The sequence below is a fragment of the Panthera leo genome, chromosome A1 (genome assembly GCF_018350215.1).
Source record: "Panthera leo isolate Ple1 chromosome A1, P.leo_Ple1_pat1.1, whole genome shotgun sequence".
NCBI classification, from domain to species: domain Eukaryota; kingdom Metazoa; phylum Chordata; class Mammalia; order Carnivora; family Felidae; genus Panthera; species Panthera leo.
This window is the reverse complement of record NC_056679.1, coordinates 108,546,454-108,561,603: the sequence shown is the minus strand read 5'-3', so window position 1 is coordinate 108,561,603 and position 15,150 is coordinate 108,546,454. Positions and strand designations below refer to the sequence as shown.

General features: G+C 37.0%; 1 protein-coding gene across 6 annotated transcripts in view; it reads left to right on the top strand.

Moving 5' to 3' along the window:
- Positions 1 to 15,150, top strand: part of RAPGEF6 (Rap guanine nucleotide exchange factor 6) — a 188,104-nt gene that overhangs the window by 15,698 nt on the left and 157,256 nt on the right. For 4 of the 6 annotated variants that reach the window (XM_042934443.1, XM_042934451.1, XM_042934438.1 and 1 more), the window contains exons 2-4: positions 2,859 to 2,929; positions 4,909 to 4,965; positions 9,276 to 9,359. In XM_042934443.1, the coding sequence (XP_042790377.1) occupies positions 2,859 to 2,929; positions 4,909 to 4,965; positions 9,276 to 9,359 (212 nt within the window). Of the gene's footprint in view, positions 1 to 2,858; positions 2,930 to 4,908; positions 4,966 to 5,976; positions 6,042 to 7,767; positions 7,811 to 9,275; positions 9,360 to 15,150 lie in introns of all 6 variants that reach the window. The other 2 variants (XM_042934431.1, XM_042934425.1) reach the window with 1 other exon arrangement.

The following is a 15,150-nucleotide window of genomic DNA, read 5'->3' as shown; positions in this document are numbered from 1 at the left end:
TCATGAAAAATGTATATCATATATTCATTTTGATCTTTAGTTCTTTACGGTGGAAGATAAGTCCAATTCCCCTTTAGTCTATGTTGACCTAAAGTTGAAGTCCCAACAGTTGGTCAGTAGGAGATGTCCTGAAATGCCCCTGATCGCTGCACACCTAAAAGTGGTAGGCCTTTGCCTCCTCATAGAATTTATTGCCCACTTTCTGGAGTATTAACATGTTATAAGGACTCCAGGGTACCAGCCTCCTCATGGTTATTCTCTTGTTCATTCTGTCCACTCAGCAAGATACCATCTCTGTAATGGGTCAGAAGGTCTAGATGTTTTCAGACTGTATTATGGTAGAGAATTAGAGAGTTAAAATAGTCCTAAGGGAAAACTGTAAGTTAATGTTGTCCCACATGAATGCAAAGTGTTTCTGATGATTTTTTATTATTTATTTATTATTATTATTTTTTAATGTTTATTTATTTTTGGGAGAGAAAGAGAGTGTGAGCCGGGGAGGGGCAGAGAGAGAGGGAGACACAGAATCTGAAGCAGGCTCCAGGCTCTGAGCTGTCAGCACAGAGCCCAACACGGGGCTCAAACCCACGAACCATGAGTTCATGACCTGAGCTGAAGTCAGACGCTTAACCAACTGAACCACCCAGGCACCCCAAGTTTTTGTAATTTAAATGGAAAAGAATATAGTCACCAAATCAATACCCGAGGCTTAATAAGTTCTAACAACTATGTTATGTTGAGAATATTGGTTGCCATTTGGTTAAGTCTCTGGCAGTATCCAGTCATTTTTTAAATATACATCTTTTTTGTGAAGATGATAATATGAGATAGACCCCCACCCCAAATACTTTAAGTCTTTACTGATGGCACTAGTCTTTGCTGTCCTTTCCCTCTCTGCAAGCAATATTGTCATTTATTTACTATCTTGTTCTGGAGAATGGGCAATTTCAGAGGTTTCCTGTTGGCTTTTTGCACTGTGACTGCTTATACCACATAGGTCCTGGACCCATTGTGGGGGTTATTCTAACTAACAAGTATATGCATTTTAATCATAAACACACGTAGTGAAGAGAGACTATTAGATGGGTCTGTAGGCTCAGTGAGTTCACTCTGGGCCAGACTTTTGCTGGAATGCTATTTATTACCTCAGTTCAGAAGGTTCTGGCTGGGAGGTTGGTTCTTTTGCTTCACAGAACTGCCAACTGGGATCTTTCTCTTAGTTCCATTCATTTAGTAGCTACACTGTTTCAAGACCTTGCTTACATATCTGATGCCTTGGTGCTCTTCCATGTGGCCTTTGTTTATCCATGAGGTTAGTGGGCTTCCTCACAACACTGGTGGTCTTAGGACACTTGAATCTTAGAAGTTACACATCCTTACTTCTTTTGATGAGAACAAATCACAGGACCAGCCAGGTCCACGGGGAAGGCATGTAAGATTCCAGTTTTTGATGGGGGGTGGGGGCAAGGAGTGATAAGGTCCTATTGCAAAACAGCCTATAGGATAAGAAATACCATTGTAGCCATCTTTGGAAATACAGTTTACCATATCACTACTCTGTCTGCTGTCTTCATGAATTTTATAGACCTTCCTCATTTGTTAGGGTTTTTCCTTTGAACTTATCCTTTATATATACATAAAAATCTAATTCACTCCCATTTTCTCAAGGATTTACAGACGTGTGGTCATTGACTCCATCATGGTTAATTGCTGCTTGTAATTTTTAGAATCAAAGATTATTGCTGTTTTAGTGGCTCCATGTTTTCTTAGTAATCCATTAAAATAGAAGTTGTCTGAGGTCTGTGTTTGGGAGCAGTCTGTCCTGGTATAAAGTCATTGTTCTTAGGAGAAAATAATGAGATACGTTTTACATAAGAAAATTTAAGGTTGTTTATAATCACTGTGCACCAAAATTCTGCATAAGTGGTAAAGTACACCATTCTGTCAGGACTTTGGACTGCTCCCACATTCTCCCTTTAATCTGTCTCTCTTCTTAGCTGAGGTTATACTATATTATTTTCAGACTTTCAATAGCTAGTTATCTGAGGGCTAGAGAAAGGTGCCCTTCCTTGTTCACAGAGTGAGCAGTAAGGTTGTCCCACTGGACTATTTATTGTTTGTTTATTTGTTGATTAATAATCACTTTGAGCCTCTTTAGAAAGAGATTTTTTAGAAAGTCATATTTAGTAAGAATGTTGACAAACTGGATCATGTCTATAGGAGGTCAGCCAGGGTACTTTTAAAGATTTGGAACCTGCAGGGGCGCCTGGGTGGCTCAGTGAGTTGAGTGCTTGACTCTTGATTTTGACTCAGGTCTTGATCCCAGGGTTGTGGAATCGGGCCCTGTGTCGGACTCTGCACTGAGTATGGAGCCTGCTTGAGATTCTCTCTCTCTTTCCCTCTGTCCCTCTCCCCTGCTTGCTCTCTCTCTGCCTAAAATTAAAAAAAAAAAAAAAAATCTGGAATCTGCCAATACTGAAATTGCATTATCTGGAGAAAATAATAATTATAATACTTAAGATGATACAATAGTTCCTTTTGAATAGTTGGATGTCATTGAGCAAGAAGGGTTACATCTGTTTAGAAATGAAATAGACTTTCATATGAAATAATGAGTTTTTGATTTCTGGCATTGTGTGAGTACAGGCTGTCTGTCCTACTGAAGGGGGAGGGAGGTTCCTGTATGAGTAGAGGTAACTCTTATCTTTTCAGATTTATTTTAATTCAGATTTTATTAGTCTTCCTATAGTTAAGGGTTCTGTCATAAATGGTTGCTTAAAATCACAATTGTGGGGTGTTAAGATATCTTGAAAGATATATTTGAAAAATAATCTAATTTTTTTTTTTCTGTTCACCAGGATTTAAATACTATTTATTCTTATCTTCATGGAATGGAAATACTATCAAATCTCAGGGAACATCAGCTTAGGTAAGTGCGATGCTGTGTTTTAAAAGCTTGTGCTATGGAGTTATTCAAATGAGTTTGGATAGATCATTGTAGGGGCCACATGATTTGGGGGCTTTTTTAGGATAAGCATAGAAATTTCTGCTTTCTCATCACAGTTTTTCTTAACTATGGAACCTTGAGCAAATCTTAACATGTAAGCTATAGTTTTGTCTTCTGTAAAATAGGGACGATAAGATTATCTTTGTTACAGTGTTTTGAGGGTAACATGAGAATAACTACCTGAAGCAAAGCATAGTGTTCAGTATTTGCTAGCCAGTGAAAACAAAGCTGTTTACTTTCTGTAGTTCTTTTTGATATTTATTAGGTCATATGTTTAGGATAGGCAAAGTATGATGTAGTGTATGAAAGTGGACGGATCAGGACTCTCGACTTGGTATGAGCCCCTGTGAACAGGACCCATAAATTTTCTGAACCTTATTTTCCTACTCTGTAAAATAAATTTTCTGTCCTGCTACCTTATGTCATTGTCGTTATATTTATAAAAACACTTTTGAGTTTTGTAAAGCACCTAACTTTGCATATCAAAATTTAGAGTGTGTTTTCCTTCCATGACCAGCTTATCCGTTACTTTTTCTGATCATTCTTTAAGTTTCTGTTTAAGGGCCAGATTAGATTGCTAAAATATAATTGTTAGAGTTTATTTTCTTTCTTTCTTTCTTTCTTTCTTTCTTTCTTTCTTTCTTTCTTTCTTTCTTTCTTTCTTTCTCTTTCTTTCTTTCTTTCTTTCTTTCTTTCTTTCTTTCTTTCTTTCTTTCTTTCTTTCTTTCTTTCTTTCTTTCTTTCTTCTGTTTATTTTGAGAGAGATTGAGAGACCGAGTGTGAGAGGGGAAGAGCAGAGAGAGAGAGAGAATCCCAAGGAGCCTCCACACTGTTAGTGCAGAGCCCGAGATCTAATCCCAAGGAGCCTCCACACTGTTAGTGCAGAGCCCGAGATGTCACAGACTGTGAGATCATGACCTGAGTGGAAGTCAACCATGACCTGAGCTGACGCTTAACCAACTGAGCCACCTAGGTGCCCCTGGGTTTATTGTTGTCTATTTTATGTATAACGTAATTCAGATGTCAGCATATGTATGGAAGAAGCGTGCTGAAAACTAGAGCATTTAGTAACACTAAAAACATTTTTAATGAATTTTTGTAATGTTTATGTATTCAACAGACTTTGTGTGTATGCTTCTGCCAGTAATTTCTTTTATTTTTAAGATAGAGAAAGAGAGCATGAAGGGGTAAGGGGGGGCAGATAGAAAGAGAAAGTCTCAGGCTTGGAGCACAGTGCAGGGGGTTTGATCCCATGACCCTGACCTGAGCCAAAATTAAGAGTGAGACACTCAACCGACTGAGCCACCCAGGCGCCCCTCTACCAGTAATTTCTTTCTTCCTTTTTTTTAAAAATTTTTTTTAATGTTTATTTATTTTTGAGAGAGAGAGGGAGAGGCAGAGTGTGAACGTGGGAGGAACAGAGAGAGAGTGAGACACAGAATCTGAAGCTGGCTCCAGGCTCTGAACTGTCTGCACAGAGCCCAACGTGAGGCTCGAACTCACGAGCTCTGAGATCATGACCCAACAAGCTGTAGTTGGACACTTAACTGACTGAGCCACCCAGGTGCCCCACTTCTACCAGTAATTTCTTAACCTGATTCAGTAGTGAATCAGACAAATGTGTATTTTTCCATAATAGAAAAGGAAAATTATGCAGTGTGAATTAGCAGATTATAGAATATACATAAGAGATTTTGTTTGTTGCCACTTAATGTTATCCAATGGATGTTTTCGAAAATACTGCATTTGATGTCCCTATTTCTAAATTCTTGTAGTTGAGTGAAGAAGTTAGTGGTAGATACAATCATTGTCTACTGAAGTATATAATTATAACACTATTTTTCAAACAAAATTGAAGATAAAATAATTTTAAATTTTTGACTTTTTTTTTAATATGTTAGATTAATGTCTGCAAGAGCACGCTATGAGAGATACAGTGGCAATCAAATTCTTTTTTGGTAAGTATTTTCTTAACTAACTTAAACTAATAGCTTTAATATTTAAATTTTGACTTTTAGCATTGAAATTCATTTGATTTGGAAGGAATTTATTTACAGCAGATTGTAATATATTCATACACTGAAATAGAATGTGCATGTAATGTTTACAGTGCAGTGAAGTTTAATAAATACATATAATATTATGTATTAATAACTAATACACAACTGAACAGAGAGAACATATCTGCTCTCCCGAGGCTCTAGTCAGCTCTCTTAGAAAGGTAATCCATTTCTGACTTATAGCACCATAAATTAGTTTTACCTCTTTTTGAAGTCCACTTAGATAAAAATATTTGGGTCAGGCTTTTTTTACTTGACACATGTCTAAGATTTTTCCATGTTTTTACTTTAGTCTTTTTGCACTGCTTTGTACCCTGTGTGAAAATAACACAATTCGTTTATCCTGTCTACTGTTGATAGATATTAGGGTTGTTTCCAGTTTTTTCCTTTTGTAGATAGTAAGGTTCATATGAGCATTTTGTTCATGTCTTTTTGTGCTTTTATATAGTCATTCCTGAACATTTGAGGGCATATTCTTAGGAATAGAATTATAGGAAATGTGTGTGACCAAATTTAGGAGAATCTGACATTAGAATCTGACTCACATACTTCATTTTATTATCTCATTATGATTTTATTTTACATTTCCATGCTTATTAATAATGAATGATTTTCATGTTTTTGTAGGCTATTTTGATAGCCCTTTTATGAAACCTGATTTGAATTTTTAACCATTTTTTAATTGGGTTTTCTGTAGTTTTTCTGTCAATTAGTAGAAATTGTTTATAAATTCCATATCCTTGTCTCTTGTTGGGATACTTCTATTTCTTGGATCTTCTCCTACTCTGTGGCTTGCCTTTTCACTTTGCTAAAGGCATCTTTTGAAGAGTAGAAATTTCTGACTAATTTTTCTAATTCTGGCTAGTTTTTCTCTTGTGATTAATGCTTTTCATGTCCTATTTAAAAAAGTCTTTCCCGTTCTCAAGATGATGAAACTATTTGTACCTGTTTTCCTTCTAAAAATTTTGGCAGTGGTGAGTTCTTTTATTATATAGATTCACCAGGTATTTTGAGATAGTATTGACTTTAATGTTTCATTACCAGCACATTACATTTACCATTTTTAAAGCATTAAACTGGATTCATAGGAATTTTAATAGCTATTTTCATCCATCTGTTGATCCATTTATTATTAAATGTTTTTCTGCTACGCTTTATGCTTACCTTGGTGTAGAATGGTGTGAAGACACAGTGTTTTTATTGAGCTTATTGTTTAGTCAAGTAGAGAAAATTAATTAAAAGTTACACATATTTAAGTGCTATCAAAAAAAGAAAAGTATAGATAAATAGATCAGTGGAAGAGAATTGAGAGGCCAGAAGTAAACCCTTGTAATTATGAACAGTTTGTTTTTAATGGCCTCCAGGTAAGATCTTTGCATATGGTGGATATAATATGATTGAGGATTAAAAAGGAACCAACCACCAATGTACAATTTATGATGAAGATGTTAAAGCATTTCAAGGAGGTCAGCATAGTTTTTTCAGGAAATAATGCTGTGTTGAGTATTTACTTGCAAAAAGTTAATTTAGACCCTTACCTTACACTATACAAAATTAACACAAAAAATTAATGAGATGTCACTCATACAGAGCTATTTGAATAGCTACATTAAAAAACGTAGACAGTACCAAGTATTGGCACTGATACGGTAACACCTGGAATCCTCATATGTTAGTGATATGGATGTTAAATGGTATAGCCATTGCAGAAAATAGTTTGACAGTTTCCCAGAAAGTCATACAGTTTTACCACTTGTCCCAGTAATTCTACTTTTACTTATTTATGCTAGAGAAATAAAAACACGTGCATACAAAGACTGTACACAGATGTTCTTAGTAGTACTATTTGTATTTCCAGCTTAAAACTGGAAACAATCAAAATGTATCATGAATGGATAAATAAAATGTCATGTATCTGTATAATGGAATACTATTTGGCAGTAAAAAAGGAATAAAGGCAACATGGATTTATAATGCAGCATGGATAAACCTCAAAAACATGCTAAGTGGAAGAAGCAAGACAGAACCTCCACATATTATATGATTCCATTTATATGAACTGTCCAGGAAAGGCAAATCTATGCAGAGAGCATATTATTGGTTAGGAAACAGAAGTGTTCTAAAACCGGATTGTGGTGATCTTTGCACATTTGTTTTAGTTTTCTTGCAAATTGAGTCGTGCACTTCAAATGGGCGAATTTATGGTATTTAAATTTTGCCTTAGTAAAACTTTTATTTTTTAAGTCTATTTATTTTGAGAGAGAGAGACAGAGACCGAGTTGCGGAGGGGCAGAGAGAGGGAGAGGTAGAATCCAAAGCAGCCTCTGTGCTATCAGCCCAGAGGCCGACTCTGGGCTTGAGCTCGCAAACCGTGAGGTCTTGACCTGAGGCCAAGATCAAAAGTCACATGCCACCCAGGCACCACAGCGCTATTTAAAAAATATGAAGAGTTATACAACTCTGTATCTGGTTAATAATAAGATAACTTGCAAAGAATGTGGAAGTTAACTGAAGAATTTAAATTCAGAGGTTGGTAAAGGCAGAGAAAAGAGTGTGTAGTTGATCTTAAGCAACATGGTAGAAAAAGTGAAAGTAAATCAGTGTGTGCAAGCACCTTGATGAAAGAAGAGGAAACAGGAAGAGAAGGTTCTGGAGAATCAGGTGGAGGCCATCTTAAGCGTATTTTGGTCTTTATCTTAGGAGCATCTGAAGCCTTTGAAGATAGAAGATCTGACAACATTAAGTATGCTTTCCTTCCTTGGTCTGGTTCATTCTTTGATTCCTTTTTTGGCCAAAGGAAGGAGATAGAATGGCCGACACTAAAGTATTTTACTTTGCTTGGGTTTACTTGTTCAAATGCAGTACGACACCATGCTCTGAGTGTGAAATTTTTTGTAAGGTCTAAACAGTTTCTTATTCATGGGTTGGCATGGTTCTCTTTGTGGTAGGAGTGAAATTCAGGATTTTCTGCATTTATAATAGAATTAATTGATAACTTTGTGACCACTTCAGCTAAGTGAGATAAAAATTGGAGGCTTGTGGTGGCATCCAATTATAACTTAGTTCTGTCTTAATTTTGGGCAGATTGTTTTTTGATTTTATTCTTTCTTGACTTTGTAAGTCCTCTTTCACAAGAGTAAGGAAGTAGAATTTTAAGCAAGGAACCTTAACTAGGAAATTTGCAGCCATCTACATTTTCCCTCAATGAAGATTTGAAGAAATTAAAAAGAATTTTGAAGTGTCTCTTGGAAAGTTGACAAGAATTTTCCCTTCTCATGGTGAGCATTAGGATTGACATAGAAAGCTTACCCTGAGTGCTGTGTGGAATGTTTTGGAAGCCTAGGTTTCTGGATGGAGAAGAGCAGTGTTCGCTGAGGACAGAGAATACTACAAAAAATAGAAGCTTGAAGGAAATAATAGGTAGATTTTGTTGAATTGGAGTTCTCTGTTAGACATTCAAGTTGACATGTCAAGTAGATAGCTAGATAAATAATTCTCCATGTCAGAGGAATGATTTGTTTTACAGATACTGAAATTTCCTACAGATTGGAATTAATTAAAACCTTAGGTATGGTAAATAAAGATATTTGAGAGGACAGAAAGATAAGTTTATACACTAAGATATAACGAGATGCTGGGTTTCCATTAGAGATTTAACTAAAATGTTGAGAGACTTGAGTCATCCGGTATTCTTTTATCCCTGAAACACATACAAACGGTATTTTGTTTGTGTATGTCAGAATAAAATTTAAAAGAAATAGATTATGGTTCACTTTCTAGTTGAGTGAAGATACAATATTGATGAAGTGGTCAATTCCAAATATTGTCTTTAATATATATAAGTTATTAGTATAGGATTTTATGATATGCATGTGTAGCACAGAATTTTAAGTTTTCATATTCATCAAATGTTATCCACTACACAAAATTGGAAAATGTGATGCTAATGATCAAATTAATAAGATTGAGCTAGTAAACATATTCTTCTGAAGTCTGTATCTTAAGATAGTGATTACACTTTTTCCCACGTGAACATAGTCTTATAAGTTGGTACATTTTTTAGCAACAGGCACTATGTCCCAAAATTCCATTAATTTTTAATGATTTGTGATATTAGAATATATTTCATGTTAGGTATTTTGTATTGAATCCATGTAACAGGTGAAATGTGTATGTTTACTTACTCATTAACTTACTTACTTGAACAGTTCAGAAACTGTTGCCCGATGTTGGTATATCCTGCTTTCTGGATCTGTGCTTATGAAAGACTCCATGGTCTTGCCTCCTTGCAGGTATGTTTACATTTGCTGCTTAGAATATATGGCAGGCAACGTTAACATTACAACTTTTTATCTCTCATGGTAAACTGTTTTATGTAGGATGTGTAATTTTTCTAAGTAGGTATCTTATAAATGTGTTTACTTGCTGGTTCTGTAGGAAATAGTAGCAAGCAACCTGTATTTCTTATTTCTGAGGGTGTACTCTTTATGTCTTGACATAGTATCTTCACTTTGATTTGATCTTTAGTTTTATATGGAATTTGTTTGATTTATCTGATGCGTTTTGGATTTGTTGCTAATATTAATGGTTACAGGGAGGGTGATACATGTTAATAGCTAAGAAAATGGTTTTTAGAGTCAAGCAAACTAGGTTAAAGTCCTGATTTATCATTTACTATTTATATGATTTTGTACATATTTTAGTTTCCTTGTCTGTAAAGTGAGTATAATAATAGCACCTACTTTAAGTGTCTCTTTGAGGTTTTTAGCAAGCTCTGCTACTCAAAGTTCTGAACAGAAGTCTGTAAACATTGACCTCCAGAGCCAGGCTGCTTGAGTTCATGTCTGTGTTCTACTATTTCTTGGGCAAATTATGTAATCACTCTCCATTTGTAAAATGGGGACAATACTAGAACCTATTTCGTAGGTTACTTTTGAGAAATAAATGACTTAACATATATAAAGCTCTTAGGCTAGTGGCTGGCTATTATAAGTCATTGTTAATTATCACCATCATAATTAATAGGTAAAAGAAGAGAAAGGTGGTTGGAAAAATGGTCACATGGGGTGTTCTTCTAGAATTTGTTCTGTTAGTTCTTAAGATTTGGGGGCTTCATATTAAAATTTGGTGACATTAGGGCACCTGGGTGGCTCCTGTGTCGAGCACCAGGTTGGGCTTTGCTCTGAGTGTGGAGCCTGCTTGAGATTCTCTACCTCTCTCTCCTGCTCATGCGCTCTCTCTTAAAATAATTGGTGGCATAAAAATGTAATTTTTTAGTGACTTTTTTCCAATAATGTTTAGAAGAGATTTTTAGACTTTTGAAGTAAGACTTTTAATTGTAGCTGTTAGTTACAAAACTGTTAAATTTAAATATGAAGGTATAGTCTATTTGATAGATGCTATGGATCATTTGATTTTTTTTTTTTAACATTTATTTATTTTTGAGACAGAGACAGAGCATGAGTGGGGGAGGGGCAGAGAGATTGGGAGGGAGACACAGAATCTGAAACAGTCTCCAGGCTCTGAGTTGTCAGCACAAAGCCTGACGTGGGCTCAAGCTCACGGAGTGCGAGATCATGACCTGAGCTGAAGTCGGATGCTTAACCAGCTGAGCCACCCAGGCACCCCATTGATTTTTGATGCCACTTTTAAATTCCTGTCTTGGAGTCCTGAAACTTTACATGGTTGCCTTTCGATTTAATGAAGTCTGTGCTTCTTGAACCAGTAGAACCAATAGAATAAAACAAAGCATCTGCTATTTTAACAAATAAAATGCAGAGTCGTTCTTGGTTATTTAAGCCTTTTGGCTATTGTTTCTTTTTCCCTGTGTTTCTGAGATTCACATTAATGAATTTGTAATGAGTTAGCCACTGAAACAGGATAAGCTGGAATGATAGAGATTACAGTTAAGTTTTTGGAATATTAGTATTGTTATTTTAAATATTTCCTCTCTTTTGTCTGCTGTGATGAACGGTCAAGAATTTGTTAAGACTTTCTGTAGCCATTAATCAACCACAATAACTCACCGTTATTTATATCAAGACAAGGAAGTATGGGGTGCCTAGGTGGCTCTGTTGGTTAAGCAGTTAATCGTTCAACTTTTGATATTGGCTCAGGTCATGATCTCGTTTTGTGAGATCAATCCCCACATCAGTATTCTTTCTCTACTTCTCTTTCTCTGCCTCTTCCCTGAGCAAACGTGTTCTCTTTCCTTCTCAAAAAAAAAAAAAAATAAAAATAAAAAAAAAAAAAAGGACAACAAAGCTTAATTTTTTAATAATAGAAATGGGGATGCCTGGGTGGCTCAGTCAGTTAAGTGTCCAACTCTTGGTTTAGGCTCAGGTCATGATCTCAAGTTTCATGAGTTTGTGTTCTGCACTGGCAGCATGGAGCCTGCTTGGGTTACTCTCTCTCTCCCTCTCTCTCTCTGCCCCTTCCCTGCTCTTGCTCTCTCTCTCTCTCTCTCTCTCTCTCAAAAATAAACACTAAAAAAAAAATAAGTGACAGAAATGTGTGACATTTTAAACAACAAACTCATGGTACATTAATCTAACCATCATGAACTTCACAAAAAACATTATAGAAGTTTTTTTAATCATTTAAAGGACAGTTCTGGGGACACCTGGCTTGCTCATTTGATAGAGCATGCAGCCCTTGATCTCAGGGTCATGAGTTCGAGCCCCATATTAGGTGTAGAAATTACTTAGAAAAATAAAATTTAAAAAAATAAACATTTCTGGGTAGGGGATGCACATTTTTCATTTGACACATATGTTTTTTTCTTAGGTTTTTTTTTTTTTTTAAAGCTTTATTTACTTTGAGGGGGGGGGGGAGGAGAGGATCCCAAGCAGGCTCCACACTGTCAGTGCAGAGCCCAATGCAGGGTTTGAACCCATGAACTGTGAAATCATGACCTGAGCCTAAATGAAGAGTTGGATGCTTAACTTACTGAGCCATCTTTGTAATAGGTCATTGTAGGGTGATTGTTAGACTTAATAATCAGTGCAGATAAATTTAGAACATGCTTAAAAAAAAAAAAAAAAAAAATTTAGAACATGCTTAGCATATATGAAGTATTAAGTAATTTTTGGCTTCTCAATATTATTATAGCATAGTAACATTGGGATATAGTTATTATGATACCAACAGAATATGAACACTGCTTAGTATACGAAGAATGATAGTAGCATTTTAGTTCATAAAAGTATAGCTTATTCTATTAAAAATATTTGATATTCCCTGCATTAGTCAGGAGACAGAAACCACACAGTAATTCGAACATGGACAGTTTAATTTAAGAGATTAGGCACTAAGAAGGGTAAAGGAGCTAAGGGAGAGTACCCCAGTAAAGAACAAATTTGGCAGGGGGGCCCTCTCCCCATGATTTCAGATTTTGTTGGAAGTATGTTAGTTGTAGCCCCAGTAGGTAGTGGAGAACTTCACTGGGTTGCCTGTGCCAGACCTCGTCCTCAGTCATAGGGTCAGGGCTGGCAGGAAGGGAACTGCTGACCAGGACTGACCAGAGAACTTCCCCTCCTCCTGCTAGGGTGTGGTTGGGCCCCGAGGCTGGGGAGAGGACCTCCTTTGTCTTGACACACGCACACACTGGTGCACTTCTCCCTTCCCTTCCCCTTGAGAAAGACAATTTTTCTATTGCATTGTTCTTCTGCTAGCACCCTCTACTGACAAAGCTTTAACATTTTCAGCTGGCAGAAGGATAGCGTTAACTGAATCTAGATCCTTTATTGGAAAGTAGATTTGAAACAGCATGAATGTATTTCCAGTTGAAAGGCAGTGGATAACTGGCACAGTCCACTCTGAGTTCCTTAGCTTCTACATGGATGCTTCTAAACAAATTTGAACTCCCATCCAACAACAAAACAACTCTGTTGTCACCTTAAAAGATACAGCTGTCTTTCGTACCAGTGAAGAATTTCTTACCTTTTCCCTAAAATAAGGAATTGCACAGTCCTAACAATCATTACTGGTTATATTAATTATATAGTGCATCACAGTGCTTTTGAAAATTCTGTTAACCAAAGACTAAAGTTCACTTCCACCAAACTATACTTAAATAAGGGAAACAGAGGGAAGAAGAAAATGGTTAACATTTACATAAATACAGACATAAATGCAATAAACAAAGGAAAAATCCATATTTCTTATTTCTCTGATTGGTCACATGGCTGTAATTGGTACCTCTGGCTTCCTTCTTTAGCTACCCATTCAGTACTTCTGCCCTAAGCCAGACGTTCATCCGTTCTGCATCTTCATTTTAACAAAATGAAGTTAACAAAATTAACAAAATCTTCATTTCTGATGGGTCCTTAAATGTCCTGCTCTGTTGTGTTGGTGGTGGTAGTTTTCCATAACCTTTGAATAGTGGACATGGCAGTACAAGGAGCCTAAGGGAATCCCCCCATTTTGTGCAGCAACTCAGTTTGTGCTTGTGATTGCGATTGCGATCAATTACTCAGGCCTTTAGAGTAACCCCTTCCCCTGCCTGTTGGTTCATTGGCCAGGTGAAAGTATCTAATTCAGTGGAACCATTGTGTTTCCTCATAGAAGCAATCTTCTTTTGGGCACTAGGACTCAAAACCAGAACAAAGTTTTTTGGATGGGCAGCAAAAATTCTGAATGAGTTATTAGGTATAGTAGTGAGAAGAGCCGCTCTTACTTCCATGCCTTGAATATCAGATCTGTGTATTCTGGTTATTGGGGGAGACAGAAACCCTTGCTGTACATAGGCTGTTGCAAAATGAGTGCCTTGATCAAAAATAGTGTTGTCTAGAGTGCCAGGATGGTAGAGCAGGCATTTTGTGAGCCCATGGATAGTGGTGCTGGCAGAAGCATTATGGATGTGGAATGTAGATCATTTCCAGAATATGTGTTTATTCCAATGAGGACAAATACCTGGCTCTTCCATGACAGGAAAGTTCACTGTAAATAATCTGGCCCTAGGTGGCTGGCTGGTACCCATAAGGAGACTTTCTGTTAATCTCTCATGTTGGCAGATTAGGTTCCTAGCAGTAGCATTAGCAGTTAAGCCCTGCATATTCTCCATCTCTGCCACCATGGCCACTGTATTCATGGGCCCATTGAACAAGCACTGGTGTGGCTGAGGGAAGAGTTTGGTTGACTTCCACAGAGCGTGGCATTTTAGTCACCTCATTATTAAAGCCTCCTTCACGGTGGATGCCTTTCAGGCATTCATATGAGATACAGGTATATTGAAAGTCTATGCCCATTCTGAAAGAAGTCCTTCTACATACCACTTCCCAGACTTTTTGTTACCAATCTTCCTTTCAATCCTATTCGTTCCTGGTCCCTAACCTTTCAGCCATACCATTAGTAACTTCCCTTGAATCTCTTTTGATCAATAATTCCGGCCATCTCTAAATCCATAAAAAAGGACAACTAAATGTATTGCTTGTAATTCTATTCCCTAGGTCAATTTTCCTTTACCATCTTCCTTGGGGGTTATGTCTGAGTGACCTCTTGGCTGTCCACTTTTGGGTGCAGACCCATTGATAAAACAGGCTCACAGTTTTTCTTTTTCTGTCAGCTGGTCATAAGGAATTCCCTAGGTAGCCATAAGCATAGATTGAGGTAGAGGAGACACTGCAATAGGAGTTGATGTTGGAGTCTGATCTACCTACCAGCTCTTGGGTAAATTCAGTTTCTTATTTTCCATAATAGATGGCTACTGCCCTTCCTGGTACTTGTGCCTAACTATGCAGTTCATTATAGGAAGTTCGGGCAGCATTGTCATCTGATGTCCTGTGGTTAGTCATCAGCGTCTGCTAAGGCCCAGTAGCAAGCCAGAGCTTGTTTCTCAAAAGGATAATAGTTATTTCCAGAGGAGATCATAAGTGTTTCAGAAATTGTAGACATCTGCACTATCATTCTCATATTAGTGCTTGGGAGAGTTTCTGTAGAGCATCTGTGTTTGCCATGGACCCTATACGTACCATTAGATGTGCAGGTTCATAAGACTGCAATGGTTCAGTGGCTTATCCTCCATTTTGAATTCGCTTACAGCCTTGTGGGTGACGCTGAAAATGGGTCAAAGTAGCACACTCA